The 16140-nt window shown below is 44.2% G+C and overlaps 1 protein-coding gene across 2 annotated transcripts in view; it reads left to right on the top strand.

The window, feature by feature from the left end:
* The window catches only part of LOC142935443 (ephrin-A5b-like), a 64778-nt gene that overhangs the window by 21390 nt on the left and 27248 nt on the right, over positions 1 to 16140 (top strand). The window contains exon 2 of one of the 2 annotated variants that reach the window (XM_076079825.1): positions 42 to 78. The exons of the other annotated variant lie outside the window; for it this stretch is intronic. Within the exon in view, the coding sequence (XP_075935940.1) occupies positions 65 to 78 (14 nt within the window). The 5' untranslated portion in view covers positions 42 to 64. The remainder of the gene's footprint in view (positions 1 to 41; positions 79 to 16140) is intronic. 2 annotated transcript variants of the gene reach the window in all.

The following is a 16140-nucleotide window of genomic DNA, read 5'->3' as shown; positions in this document are numbered from 1 at the left end:
ACTGTTCCTTTCAGCTGGCTCAAATCCGATTCTTTTCACAGGCCTCCAAAACAAGAAGAATGCTATGAAGTTCCCATGGTAAATCACATCCACATTTACATTTTAGGCCTCATCCAGAGAGCAACGAGTACTATGGGAGAGGCTGTGCTCAGACCCACTAATGGCACTGCATTCAAAAAAAAAACACAGAACGGCTTGCACTGGTGTAAAAACACACCAGGAAGTACCGTTTGAAGGTATATCAAAAACTGACATATTTCACAGCAACTATTTTGAGCCAATATTTTATCTCAGCGTCCATGAGATAAAGAACAGAGCGAGCTTATGATTCAAGAGAGCTTCATTTTCATTGTCTCTGATGATAGAATAAAACTATTAAGGTTAGTCAGTTAAGAAATAAGACACCAAATAGAAGAACAAATAAATAACAGTAATTATTAAAGTAGTAAGAAAAGAGCGATACAATGCTATACAGGCTACACATTACAAGGTATGTGCACCTGCGTTATTAAATGTGATTGTTCAACACAGTGAGTGCAGATGACCCAAAGTTGAGCCAGGTTCAACTATTTTGCGGACGATGACACCGTGTTCTTTGCTGTGGCAGCGCCCTGCTGCACTAACACAGCTTTAAATCTACAGATTGCTAAAAAGTGATGCCGAGGCCCCAACGCTGGCCTTTTCAACAACGCCCACAATGAGTCCAAAGACTAGACAAACACTCCATCGTTTGAAATAGTGAGATAGGTTTTACCCTATGAATTATAGATGTTAAAATGTTTGGTATTGATGTGGGGCAAATCGAAGATGTCTAGACACCGAGCTTAAAGTCAGCCTACTCTCATTTGAAAACTTCATTTAGATATCCCGTTGACATATAACTGTTGTTTAAGAGCATATCGGTCACTGCATTTCACTATAAAGGAGATTTAATGAATTTTATCAGTACCAAAAATTTTATGTTTTTTGCTATCTCTTTCTAAACCTCCCATTCCCACCATACACATCAAAACATCAGTAAACCAACCCTAAGAATTGTTTATTTCACGTGATTAACTTTCAAAACAGAATACTTTTGTTTAATTTGCAAAATTTTTATTGTTTTAGATTTTTTTTTGTTTGTGTATCCAAACTTCAGGCCCTTCTATACCTTTATTTTAGATCTCACTTCAACAGCTGGACCATTAAGAATCATAGTGGCAAGGGTTATCTTTAATAGAGACACAACCCTTATTGATAATCCTGCAGCTAGTGTCACTATAAAGTACTTATATAGTATTCTAACCCAATCATTCAGGCATTTGCCAAAATGAAAAGCAAATGAAAAACTTTTACAAATTCACAAAACAATTATAACAGCTTTTGTACGTTTATTTGCAATAAAACACACTACAAAAATCCTTATTGATCTCAATGGATAATTCTTGTCAACACTCTTTAATGTGTGAGTTATTTATTTAGTGAGCATGTGTTCAATAACAAATTGAAGTAATAGATAATGAAACACTGTGATTTTGATCTCTGGTGCAAGTGGAGGCAATGAGGATACTGAGCCCAGTTGTTTTGAACCACTGGTCTTTGCAGGATGTTTACTGCATTAAATGACACTTTATGTAAAAAAGAAAGCACATACCAGAACCAAACCACAGTCTAAGCGGTGGCTGAGGAACAAATCCCACTGCCAAACAGCACACTGCTACATCTGTGCCTCCTCAACGTTTTTTTTCTGCTACATTCCTCTCCCCAAAATATGTATGTTTTCAATCAGAGGTTCTTGAGCTCAAAGACAATAAGATCATGATTGTATCAGTTTTCTCTCTAATCAATTCAAGCTGAGATTTTCTCAGGCTCTTAAATTCTGCTTTCTCAAGTTCTACGACTACCGTTTGTGAGGAACACCTTTTTTTTTGCAGTTTTGGCTCAGATACTGACTGCACTATGTGACACTTTCATTTGTGAAAAGGGAAAAAATAATAATAAGAAAATAGCCATTTCGTACCGCCAGCCCACATCAAAATGTGCAGGAGTGCCCGTCAATGCGCTCAGATAAATATGGATTCACGCTTGTGTGACCAGACTACAAACAGACATTGTGTGCTTTGCATGGTGTTTTGAATGGGCCGCTCGATAGGCCGTTAGCCCATGAGAAACCTCCGACATGAAAGCCGTCGTCTGCGCACCAAGGTAATTCTGCTGACACCTAATCACAAAAAGAGAGGGGGTGAAAAAAAATCAGCCGGAGCCCACGGCGATCTCCGCGGGTTATCTTGAGGGAGCGTAACCTTTGTGACATTGATAGGATTGTACACAAAAGAAAGGCGCTTTGCTTGTGTGCACAGCAACACACACAACTTCACCAACTTTCTTTCATCGGCTTTCTTTGGGGCGTGCGTTGCCGGGCTCTTGAAGCAACGGAGGTGATGGATGTCAGGTTGCCCTCTGTCGCTGTTCTACTCGACTCGCCTTAATGGACCTTTTACAGACTTGAGTGAAATTGATGGGAAAACTAATCCCAAAAATAAAACCGAGGCTCTTTTCTCAGGCTCTCAACCGCACGGCGCCTTATCAACACCCAATGTTTTACACTCAGTAAAAACCTCTCATAAAAATCTGGTTCTCTTTACCTCGCCTAGCTGGTCATAGCTTACTGAGCTGGGAGTCGAAGTGGAGGGCAACCGGTCACTCCTCTTCTCCCTCACTTATTTCTCAATGTCTTTTCTTTATTTTCCCTCATCTGACAGAGCTTTCTCATGTCAGGCCAAACATGTGATTCCCTTTAACCGCTGCCCCGGAGCAGCTGATAGCCCAGAAATCTTCTCTCTGGCCAAGCAGCCGTGGAAGCAGACGGAGACACAACTGTTTATTTTATTTACTATATATGGAAAGCGTCTATTTCTGGAGGAGGTGTAAGGCCGGCTTGATGAGGTGTTTAAATAAGGGGGGATAAAGGCCAAGCTTAGGGCTCGGTGATGGCTTCACTGTACTGTTGATGGACTAGGTTTAACTTTTCTCCCTCAGGGAGTCACATTTCTACTGGAAAAGAGATGTTTTTTTTTTTTTACAAGGGCACATGTGTGGGACAAAGGCTCCAGACAGGGACACTAGTGTGGCGGGATGAAAGGACAATGTAAAAACAGCACTGAAGTACGGCTATAACTAATGATTATTTTCATTATCTGTACGTTGATAAATTTTTGTTCTATAAAACCTTAAGAAAATAGTGCAAAATGCACATCATCATTTTGTCCGTCCAACAGTCCCAAATTGAGGAAGGAAGGATGTTTAGCTCGATAGCTGACCATCCAGCAAGCGCCTCTGATGGGGCAAACCGACGCCTCATAATGGCATTTCATTGGACCTGATTTTTTTCCAGCAGCTATTTCATCTGCGTGCATTAAAGCGTACGTGCAATGACGAGGGGCACGGAGAAGGGAAAGAGGGTGGAGGAAGAGGAAGGAGCAGCACCTGAAGGCAGCAGAGCCGAGTGCATCCATCAGGTCTTCATCTCTGTGTCAACGTTTCCGCTGAGACGCTCTCAGCGGAGAGAGTCCGAGGTCCCGCCATGTGCACCGAATCAAGACCTAATCTCTCTGCCGCCACTTCACCCATACTGCTCAGCCTGTGTGTGTGTGTGTGTGTGTGTGTGTGTGTGTGCTGGATGATTTGACTCTGAAGTGCGTTTGTTGGTATCAGCGGCAATCCTACCTGAGTCATCACCTGTGGCGAAGTTACTTGAATGTTTGCACATGTGTGTGTGTTATGACCCTGTGTGTGTTTATCACAGTGATCAGCCTCTGGTTGAGAGATAAGAGGACAAACAGGCAGCTGGAAGTCACTCAACACACACAGCCGGAGACAAACTCCTTTGCACACACAAGGGTTTGACTCTCAGCGTGACTGGATGATGTGATGTGTGTTGGTGTCTTTGCATGATCATTAGTGCGTGTACGAGGGCTGTAAGGCTCCTAATCACAATGTTACCACTTCAAGTTGAGATTCGTTTTTTTTCACAATTCTTACCGAGAGTTAGATGAGAAGATTGATCCCACTTCCAAGTGTCTACGGTAAATATGAGGCTAAAAGCTAGCAGCTGCTATCTTGGCTTAACTCAAGGACTGGAAACAGCGAGCCTGGTTTTTCTCAAAGGTAAAAAAAAAACAAATCTGTTTCTATGCCAACTTATTTGTTATACTCACAGTGACTCTTAGCTTCGTGTTTACCGTGGAGACAAAAGAGTATCTTCGATCTTCTCTACAAGAAAGCAAAACATCATATATCTTTAAACTAGATCATTGAAAAATGAAAAAGGCCACAACAACTCAACAGTCTGTTATGACATGGTGCCACGTATCCTCATACAACAGCTCGTATGATATCTACGGAAAGTTATTCGTCATTTTTCCGAACGAATGTCCAGCAATACATATCAATTTCTGCTTGTTACATGCACACAGCCTTGTACAAATATACTTTAGACACGACTTGGTTTGGTTTAGGAAAACCAAAAATGTTTCAATCCCATTTGGGTCTTTGTAATATTGTTGGAAACTTTATAGGAAAATGAGCACATTTATACAGAATAATGACTTGAGAATTATTCACATTTGAGGCATGTAGCTCGTGCTATACAGACCAACAGTAGAGGAAATGTAAACGTTTCCTACATTGAAAAAACTTTAGTAGTGGTACTAGTGAGGGTCAGAGCAGCAGTAACAACAGGACATTTGGCCTGTTGATGGCAATGCAAAGTTAAATCACGAGGCATTGGGTGGAAAACCAACATCAAGGCGTTATCGGTTCCTCTCTCTGAATGCCATTCTGTGCCCTGATGTCAGCAAAGGTCGCCCGGTCTTGACCCGCTGACCCCCCCCGTTCTTCAGCCGCGCACAAAAGCGTCGGACGTCGCTCATACGGTCGCCGCCGACAACACACACACACCCTCTCCTCCCCTCCCGTCCTGCAGCCATTGTCTAAATGTCATCTGGCAAACAAAACGCCTGTTCATACAAAGCCGGAACAAAACACAGCATCCTCCATTCACACTGCGACCGTCAACCGCTGCCACCTTCTCCAAAAACCCGGCTGCCTCGTTTCAGAGAACTCCTCGCCCCAGATCAAAGAGGGTATCGCACATGGCAGAGAGCCCAACCCTGATACCCATCCTGCGTGTATGTGAGAGAGAAAGAGTGAGATAGAGAGTGTGATTCGTGCATGCATGGTATAAAAAAGCCCATTGTGGCCGTGCCAGTGTGCCTAATTAGTGTGTACACAACTATGTCAGTCGTCCTGTGATCTCCTCTTGTTCGACTGTTTGTGGGGCTCCATTGTGAGCCGAGTGGGAACGCCGAGGGATATGCGGAGATCTCTGTGTGTGTGTGTGTGTGTCCCCTGTACGAGTGCGTTATCAGAGACACACATCAGCATTCCTGTCTGTCTGGTTGCGGTCTCGTGTTCGTGTCACCCGCGTGCTCAGCGTCTCGAACGCCTCTTGATTTACGGCGGCTCCAGGATCGAGTGGCGCTGCTGCCCAGTGTGCCAGCCAGGGAGCCAGAGGAGTCGAGTTCAGCCCAGTTGTTTGCTTTATGCCCTTTAATAACTTTAAACTTCACGTCCTCATCTGCTGGTCCAGGGCCAGTGTTTTTATCACGCAGCTCCGGGACGGGATTCCCAAAGGTACCCGAAGGTCTGACTTTTATTTAAGAAAGCATTTGAGTTATTCAGATGACACTTGTATCAGACAAAACATGTCGAATTTGTATTTTTTTAAATGCATTTCTCACTGATTCTGACTGTTTTCCGCTGTCAAAGTGGGTTAAAGATAATCTTTTCTCTGTCAAGGGTGACAAGACAGTTTAGGGAAAGCTATTTTTAACAGTTATAAATCTGATATTTAGAGTGAAAAATCATTTTAGCTGTCGTTAAGAGGCATTTCTTTTCCTATACAGAGATGTGTTGACAGTTTTACCGAGGACCATGCTGAGTGCAGTGCGAGGCTCCAAACATACTGTACACATGTGTCTACCACAGAAATAAACTCAAGGAATTCTTCCTCTTCTTTGTGTCTTCTTATAAATTATGAATTAATAATGTCAAATTCATAGACAGACCTGCAAGTGTATGGTGGTTTTGCCACTTGAATGGAATTTTTGAAGAAGCCCCCCCAAGTGCCAGATGTGTCTGTAGATGGAGGAAAGAAAATAACGAGACTTTGATATACAAATTGCAAAAAAATGCATTTAAGAAACACCCAGGGACACCAGGTGACAACACAGAGAAGACATGTGTCTTTTGGTGGGACTTGGTGAGGGTCCCATTGTAACAAAGCTCGGTGAGTTCAAACTGTTGGAAGATTAACTTTGACTTGATCAAATGTTTTCTGTCCCCCCCCCCCCCCCCCTGCACTGTTTGCGCAGATGAAAGAGCTTACTGAATGGGCTTTGTACTGGATGTGGGATAAGACTATTGTCTGGAGTGAGCTTTCGTAGGAATGCTCAAGGATTTTCAGTTTACCTTGTCGCTGGTTCAGTTGCTGGGTTTCTACCACGGAGGCAAACAGTTTGACTTTCTTTTCACCAGCTACAGCTTTTAATTACCGGATGCGTTCAACGAGTTCATTGGTGAGAGAAATGTTCAATATGGGGTCAGAAAGTCCTTCTTTCCAAGACACAGAGCAATTTAATTTCGGTGTTATATACGAGAGCAGCCAAGGAGTTAAATGGGAGGCGGAGTTACAATTCTTTGAAAGGAAACCTTTATTTTCTGCTATTGATAGCGGTGATCCGTATAATTCTGCTTTTTTCTGTTGATAAAAATCTTGTTTTTGAGCAAAACCTTTCATCAGAGTAAAGCTTGATCTCTGGTAAACACTTTGAGATGTCTCTGCCCTGTCGAAGCCCCACGCTGCCCTGCCCTGGTATTAAAAAAAAAACAACCTCAAAAAACGAGTATGTGTGTTGTATCCGGAGAGACAAAGCCACAGGAAGATAATGCAGAGGTGTGTTATTAGTCTTTGATGCTTTGGTATGGCCGTCTGAGTGTGTGTGAGTGTGTGTCCTGCTTTATCAGCGCACAGAGATGTAAGGGGGCCCGACCTTATCACAGTGTCCTCCCCTTCGGCTCTTGAGATCGTCAATAAACACACACACACACACACACACACCTAAACAAAGCAGATCAGAGGAAATGCTCCAAAACAGTTCAATACATCCGTCAATGACACTCTTTGAAAGGACAGTGTGTGGTGACCCATCCAGACAGCCGATGTCGATGAAACGCTGGATGTCAATATGGTGGAGGGAGTGGGATTGTCCCACCATTGACCTGTGGTCACTCAAGAGATGGGAGCCCACATGGGATTGTTCTGTAGTTGTGTACAGGTCAGTACTGTACAGCAAATATTCCACGTACTGAATGTATTTTACATTGTGGCAACAACAATAACAGCAAGCATTTGGTACATAAGGCTTTGTACTACATTCATCTCTCCTAGAATTGGGCATTATGATGTTATATACTGCGAGGTGATGTAAATCGATTGTGTCAAACTTTACATACAGAGGTAGCACCCCCTGTAAAATCTCTGGTTGTATTAGGACATTGTGGACAATAATCAGCTGGTATTTAAAGCAACATTGGATTTAAATGATTTGATTGTGAGATAATAAGATGTTAGATCTTGGAAGTGACTCACAGAGTACTCGGCGTGTGTTGCATCGCTGTGGATGATCGTGGACGGTTTGCACATCGACGTCTCCATCGTTAAACTGAAGACTGTAGCTCAGACACAATCACGTTGGAATCAAGAAAATTACACTCAAAGCACTTTGTACTACCGGTATGTTGAAATTCAAATTAACCGTTTCATCGTGCTTGACTGTAATAGTGTTGCGTAAAGGCTGATTTAATCTTTCTTAATTTCATGTTACACCTGATGAAAAGCTGCTTTTCCCTGGAAACCTAAATGTTGGAATCAACCATCTGGACAAGAAATGGTATTTGTTGGTGCATCGGAAATATTTTATTACTTCCTCCCTGACAAGGAACCACAAACTAAGCTGTTGTCATAAGACATCATTCGTCATTTTATACGTTCTTCATTGAACCAGTTAAACATGTGTAGACCTGGTACACATTTTTTACGAATATCAAACTCAATATTGTATCAAATTAAACTGAATCACAGTATAAAGTTTCATTGGATATTTGCTGAGAGACTTAAATGGTTAGAGAGAATAATTACAACTGTCTGCTCACTGAGCAAAGGAAAGGGTCTGTGCCCTGAAGCGCACTGCAAACATCTGAAGATTTCTGCCTAATTATATTAAACATATCAGATGTACAGAAGTCAGAGCACATGTCATTGCTGCCTTTTCTCCTCTGAAGCCCTTGTAAAAGTATCAGGTTCATCATCATCATCACCCAGCTGGGATGTGTTGCTTCCCAGAGCTGGATGAAGCTTTTGATTTAAGACCGTTATTCTCTCCCAACACTTCTCCACCAGAGGAGAAGGCTTTAATTTATCTCCTGTTTTTTTTTTTTGCGACTGCAGTCATAGCCCTCATCTGTTTTAAAGTGCAGAATGGAAGTCCTCTAACCCCTATGCACGTGTGACTCGTTAGCTACCATGGCTATTAGCCGCAGTTAATTCCTCTCTCTGTCTCTTCGCTGAAGGCCTACTCGAGAGACACATAAAATACCCTGAGTGGAAAACTAAAAGCGAAGGACACGTGACTCCGGTCGCTTCCTGAACCACCAGCTGCCCAGCTAAGCACATTTTGGTCATGACAAAAAGTCCTTGACATGCCTCATGGCCGCTGACACCGCGTTGCCGTGGAGAAAAGGGACGTTCCCGGCTGTCACTGGGTCTTGATCAGCCTGAGATTTACAGTGACCTGACCCAGGGAAGGCCATCACGGGGTGTCTGGAATTATCCCAGGTTGACTCCTCCGGGGAGCACTGCTAGAGGTCAGGGTGAGGGATGTAGATTTATATAGCCGGAGCTACATGCTGCACATGCTCTTTCTCCATTTAGCTAATGGGCCTGCTGTCATAATAACCGCACTTTCAGGGAGGAAGAGTTATTGCCTCATTGTCTTCCTGCTGAAGTGGTTTGTGTTTTCTCTTCTTGGAAAGTGGCGGGAGCTGCGAGTCTGGTGCTTATGTAGGGAGTGTCGGGATGGCCTGATGGCCTGTGGCTTCAGTGTCACATCATGTTGTTTGACACTGAAGACACCGGGCCTTACTGACTGTCTGTAATATGATCATGTTGTGGAAATGTGTCTGTTCTGGAGGGATATGCAGCAAAGAAAGACCGCTACTTCTATATACAGAGTCCCATCTCTCCCAGCAAGCCTTTGTTTAACTGTAAATCTGGAATGCAAATGTGTTTTCTCATGTCGCTTTTCCTTTGTCGGTCTTTCAGCTGAAACAGGTTCCTCGGGGTTTGTTTTCAAATATGGTCTACTGCTGTTCTGGAAAGCAGAAATAAAATACACACGTCATTTAACCATGAAAAAAGCAATCATTTTGTTAACAGCCAACAACTACAGCTCCCATAGGGTTTTCACAACACGCCAGTAGCTGAAGGGCAACACACACCAGCCGTGTCATCTGACGCCCCTAGCCCACACCACATGTGCCATGAAGACAGAAGATGTAGTCAAGGTTCAGCTGCATGTGCCCAATGTGATAGAATTGTTGTTTTTTCTCGATTTCTGTCTGGACTGACATTGTAACGTGTCAACCCAAGATGACAGCCGATGGTGAGTGTGCTTACATAGAAAACAACAGCCCCTGGTGTTTCTGATTCGTGTCATACACTGCTGGTGCGGGTTGCCCTTAAAAGGTTCTCTGTGCAACATTCAGAGCATTAATATAGCAGCACACAACTATTAGCTATGTGAAGATATGGTGGAGTAATGTCTGCCTTGAGCAGAGAATTAAGTCACTCTCCCTCTGTGTGTGTGTTGTAATCCGAGCTTCTCTGTGCTTTGTTTACATAGCCGGGTTGGCCATGTGTGCCTTTTAATGCATGTGAGGGTTAGCTCACCGCTGACAGACGGCGTAGTCGTGGAAGCGTAGCTCTCAAACTCCGGTTCCCCCTCAGGCGAACACTGCTAGCTCCGTCAGCACTGTTTGCACTGTTTGCTACAAGCCACCAGCTCAATAGATATGCTCACAACATAGTTTCATCGTAGTTGAGATGAGTGTTTTCCTAAAACATTTCACTGCTGTTTTAACAGGAAATCCTGACCCGCAACTATCAGAGACAAACTATCTTAATGGGCAGTATAACAACAACGCCATGTTAGAAAAAAATCCTTACAGTTTAATGCGGTCACACAGGTTAGTACACTGACAGTCCGTGTCTGAGCCAAGTGCACATGCAGTCCAACAGCCAGGTCCACACAGCAAACATCTGTGCCACATTCCTCTCCCATTCACACAAGTGTAAAGACAGCAAGTGGTAGCCTCCAGCTAACCCCCGAACACTACGGATTAGCAACGCCACGCTGGCTACCGGCACAATACAAACGTGTTGAGAGGAGCTAACAGGCGGTGCGCTGGTTGCATGTGGAGCAGGTGTGCCGGAAAAGCATTAAACACACACACAAACATTCATCCATGCACTTCCTAGTGTGCACCTTCAGATTCATAGGCTCATCGCAAACGGCACGTATGCCAGATGGGTGGTTAGGGATCGACATGGGCCATGTGCCAGCAAGCGGCACGGTCATTAGAGGGAAGAGGGTGAGGGGAAGAGACGAGTAGGGAGGAAGAAGGAAGTAAAACTGCGAGGGAAACCTAAACCTCCTGGGAGCCATTCGTCTCTCCGGCTCTGTGTATCACATTAGGAGGAAGATAAAACTTTATATTGTCTTAGATGAGATTTTAACTTTGTTTCAGACCGGGTCTCGCCCCCAGAATTAATGTCGGCCTCCGGACAAGCATCGAGCTGATGCGCCACTAAAAATCTCCACTGAGACCGATGCTAATTAAATTCTTTCAGGCAGTGTGACATCTCAGGTGCAGACTGCTGAGGCCTGCTGGAGTGAATGCAGGTTTTCTGCCAACATTTCATCTGTAGGAATCGTGGATAGTATTAAACCGCTGTCATTTCTGTTGTGATGAAATGCGTCACAGATTATCCAAAAGTGACAAGTGTCTTAGTCAGATCCGTAATCAGGTTCACGTATTTGTTTTGAAGGATTGGTGTCTTCAATCATCAAATCCAATACTAATTTCTACTTATTGAATCCAAATCCTTTCCACAAATCTAATCGGGTTAAGCTGATTTGCAAGAAAAGTGTAAATCAAATGATCTGTTATCAGCTTTTGTTGGTGCAGAATGCAGAAACACTGCGGTTTTGAGTGGTAGCATAATTAATGTTACAACCTGAAAGTGAGAAGATATAGTAGAAGAAGAAGATCTTACTTCTTCCAAATATTGGATGTCTAATTACCTTAATTAATTAATTGAGAATGAATTGATGACCAATTCAAGATAGTGATATGATATATGTAAAAGTTTAAGATTCTCTTAAAATTCTACATCACCGCTGCAGTGAGGAGTCGGCAGTCTGTCTGTCTGTAAAAACCCACCTTCTGTGACATCCAGGTGTCCAGACAACATTTACCATTTAGGAACTCTGGCTCCTTTAAGTAACTGGGGGAAAAATCTTTGAAGTAAGGAAATTGCAAAAAGTATTACCAATTCTCAGGTGTCACGTTGGCGGCATAATCTTTTTCTAAATCAAGTTTCCAACGACATACGCGGCCCTAGCAACAGATGACAGTGTGAATTTATTGCTTCAATTTCTTTTTTATGGGCGTGTGTTTCTGTGTATGTGTGTGTGTGTGGAGTGTTTATTTAGGTAGTAAATCCCCAGCGGCAGGGCCGTGGCTGGCAAAGCGGCTGTGTGTCAGGACTTACTCATCGGTGTTTGGGGAAGGGATTATGAGGGATGAGAGACCCACATCCACACAAAACACGACGAACGGGAAGCACAAGGAGAGTGAGAGAGTCCATTTACTTACTGCAGGCGTGTTCTCCTCCTGTCTCTTCCTCTCTTTTGTTCTCCTGCGACATTTAGTGAGTGCTTTTATCTAAAGTCCCTCAGCGTACCAGGCGTGCATACATTTTTAGCACTGCTGGCTCTGCTGGGAATGCACCGCCAGCCCCCTCTCAACACTGCCACCCCGGCGGAGGCGGTGCCATGCTCTGCCAGTTGAGCTACGCCGGGACCACACACTTCTTTCTTTCCTCCTCGTTAGTCTTTCTTCTTCGAGTTATTAGAGTAACGACCTGCTTTTGGTGGCAGCTGCCTCGGTCACGGTTGCACCACATGTCTCTGGTGCGTGTGTCTGTGTGGACTGTGCACATGTGTGTGGTGAAAAACTTTCTTTTGTAGATTCAGTTTTTCAGAGTTTTGGATTTTCATCTGTCTCTAATAACAATGGATCAAATGACTGTGTAATTACCAGCCGCGACGCTGGCATTGTGATCACCTTGTTAGTCTGTGTGTGTCATCAAGGCAAAATGTGGTCCTGGAGACGCCTAGTAGCGGGAACTACCACAGAAGCAGTTTTGAGTACTTTGACAGGTGTTTATATGTCTGTCTGTCTGTGGACAGAGCTTGTCAAGATGCAGTCAAACACTTTACTGGTATGTAGTTGAGAAAAATGAAAGCCGAGCATTTAGTTGCACGAAAAGCCAACATCAAGTGATATTTCCTTCAGGAGTTGTCGCCAAAAGAGTACATTATTTCTTGTGACTTAAAATCCGCTCCATGAGATGCACTTTCACTCCCATCACAGTCCTGTCAGTAGTGTCTGATGCCGCGTGTGGTGGACAGAGTAGAGGACACTGCCAATGCCAACATGCCAAACGAAAAGCCATGTTCTCATCCTCCGTCACTCTATCGCAGGTCCTTCACAGCTCACCCCGAGCTGTCAGGCCCAAATCGAGGTAACAGATGAGAAACAAATGGGTTTTGTCTGGCACACATGAGGGAGGGAGATACGCTTATCAGGGCTTCGGTGGTGGGCTTCTCCTTACGCACATCCGCGGCCCTCAGCCACAGCTGCCCCCTCAACTCTCCCTTCCTCCTGCTCTTCTCTACCTGCCAGTTTATCTGAGGAATGTGGGAATGCAGCGAGGCCGGGCACGGAGGGAGAGACAAAGAGGGATGACGGGAGGGAAAGGGATAAAGGACAGAGGATGGAGTCCCCGGGTGCTGACAGGCCCGCTCTCCACACCGACACCTTCTCTTGAGCCCAGGCAGATTAGAGCCTCAGTGGAGGGCCGGGAAGCCCCTCCTCCATGACTCCTGCCCTCCCAGCCTCACACCATCCTTCACCAGTCCTCCCTCCTCTCCTGCCTTAAACCAGCCACCGTTTCCTACTCTCAGGGGTACAGTAGGACGTGTCGCAGCTGTCACAGTAAAGAAAGAAAAGCATCTCTAATCTCAAAACGCATAATGCGGTTCATGTTCCTGATTACCTCCTCTTGTAGTTTTGTGATACTTGTCAGAACGTCTAAATGTCTAAATATCCAAATTAATTTGGTGTCATTGGTTTTTGCTCCTTCAGTCCGTCTCTACCACCGCTGACGGTGTCGGAGCAACCGTTTGGACAAACACTGGCGCTCTGTGCTGAGAAATCCACTCGGGGCCATTTAAGAACTCATCGACTGTAACACCATCCTATTGTGCAGCGTTCGTTGTCAACACTGTCCACTTAGCGCGGCCACAGATGCGCATATCGGCCGTTGCTGGCACCAAATCCGTGACTTGTCGTTGGCGGGACGGTCCCGCTGACCGCCGGGCCACCCCGATGCTCTCATCCATTTTACGACGAGGCAGTGAGTGTTTCCGTCATGAGGAGAGGCCCAGAGGCAGCGCTGGCAGAGCCCAGGAGTGTTTGTGAGAGTACGCTAGTGAGTGATTGAACACAGCCCTCTGTGATGTGCGTGTCAGAAGCAAAGAATTGTGTCAAATATTAGCGATGTGCGAGCTGACTGAGTCTGATTGAAAGAGGCCTCGTTTGCGAGCTTTCAGCGTGTGCACATGCAAGTGTGTGTGTGTGTACGTGTCTTTGTATGCATACATCTGTGAACTTCACTGCAGTGTTAATGAGAAGCAGAACAGCCTGGAGAGGTGTGTGTGTGTGTGTGTGTGTGTGTGTGTGTGTCGTGCGTGCAGGAGCTCTCATCTCCGGTGTCAGATCATCGCCTCAAAGAGAGGAAGCAGAGAGGTGAATATTTATTCCAAAGAGGGGAAATTCTTCTTTATGAAGACAAACACAGGATGACACAACGCCGGAGAGAATCTCACAATTAAAGACACTCTCAAAGATTCATTAGCGGTTATTAAGATGCACTAGTTTTTACGTTTTTAATCATCTGCGTCGTGATCTTCCATCTTGTGTCCTCGGCGTTACATTGGAGAACAATGAATGCACCCTGACAAGCGAGCGTTTTTATGATTAAAGCATCAATTCATCACCAGGAAACATTAAATAGGCAATAATTGGTCTTAATGACGCTGCCATAGGGACTTCCTGACAACAGTATATACAGAAACATATGGTAAAATATAAACAGGAGCCCTCACGCAATATACAAAGACATGGCAAGACATACTGCTCCATGCTGGGTAGACTATACATACACTGCTACATATAAATATCCAATATTCTGTAACAGCGTGCTTATTATAGCTTGTATCAACATTACAGTTGACAGGGGCTGTGAGCTTAAACCACCGAAAAGTCAATTATCTCTGCTCCTTCGTCCACGCGTCTCCTCCCTCCCTCTGTTCTCTTCCGAAGCGATGAAGCCAAGTGACCACAGCTGGTTTGTGACCCTTCAGTGGGGTCTCCCTCCTAGAATCCCCCTCTCTCTGTCCCTCCTCTGTGTCCTCTGAGAGTCCCGTCTCAGAGCGAGCACTTGGATTTTTAGGCAGACACTCGTGTGCAGGTGCCAGAATTTAGACTTTGGTTTCAAGAGGACATTTTATCCAGTAAACACAGTATGTGATGGGACTTTGATGGCATGGGAAACCGCATCGGTGCCAGTAGAAAACCAGAGATTCAATGCTGAGACAAAGACAAAGACTATATTGATATCACTTTCTGTTTTTACAATAAAATGATCCACCGTAATAAATAAGAGAGGAGACACCGATCTGACAGGTGAGAAAGGTCAGATAGGTCATTTGCATTCCCCTCATGTCCGTCTGAAACCTGCTTCACATCTGCTGCTAAGCTGAAAAGAGCAATGTTGTTCCTTCCAATTAAGACCCTCCGACACACGCATCACCACAGACCGCCGCGTGTCCGTCTGCCTGGCTTCGGCTTTGTCCGCCCAGATGTCACCGTTTGTCTGTCTGTGCTGTTATTAAGACAGTGTGAATAGATTGATATTACTGCCACATTTCACTCAAACAACCTGAACAATGCTGAATTTAGGAATTATTCGTCCTAATACAGACTGTATTATCATTGTAAGGCCTTGCATATTTATATTGTGCTTCTTTGTTGTCACATTTCAGTTTCTAAAGGAACACTAGTCTACATAAAATATTCTACAAATCTCGCTGGGCCCTAGTCGTAGTATATAAAAAAAAAAGACACAAAACCATTTGCTGTTTTTTTTAAAAGTTAAAAGCATTCAATGTGATATGTATTTTCTTAAAATGTTCAATTTCCCTTGCATTTCGACTGTAAACTGTCACGCACAGGACAAATAATGCGCTCTACAAATTTAAGGAATTCATGTGAATACTTTCTTTCTGTTAAGAACAAATGTTGGCCAAAACAATATCAGTTTTGGCCTCAAAGATCCAGGATATAGTATACAAACATTTACGTTATGAATAGTTTCGGAGTATTTTGCATTTTCGAGCCGTTTATTTGTCACTCCCCGTTGTGTTAAGGCCTTAAGGTCTTTGTCGTCTAATTTAATCACACCTGGATTCTTGATTTAGCAGGTTGAGCTGAAGCGACTTTGTTTCCCCCTCAAGACGTAGTATTTTGGAAATAAACTCTTTGAGTGTTCAGGCTGCAACAGCCAGCAGCCTCCATCCAGCCCTCGCCTCTTGTCACCTGACACCATCTGCATGCTAACAGGCCTGTGAGAGC

The sequence above is a fragment of the Anarhichas minor genome, unplaced genomic scaffold (assembly GCF_050575085.1).
Source record: "Anarhichas minor isolate MPS153535 unplaced genomic scaffold, ASM5057508v1 ptg000073l, whole genome shotgun sequence".
Classification (NCBI taxonomy): domain Eukaryota; kingdom Metazoa; phylum Chordata; class Actinopteri; order Perciformes; family Anarhichadidae; genus Anarhichas; species Anarhichas minor.
Note: the sequence above shows the minus strand (reverse complement) of the source record. Positions and strands in the feature narration are given on the sequence as shown.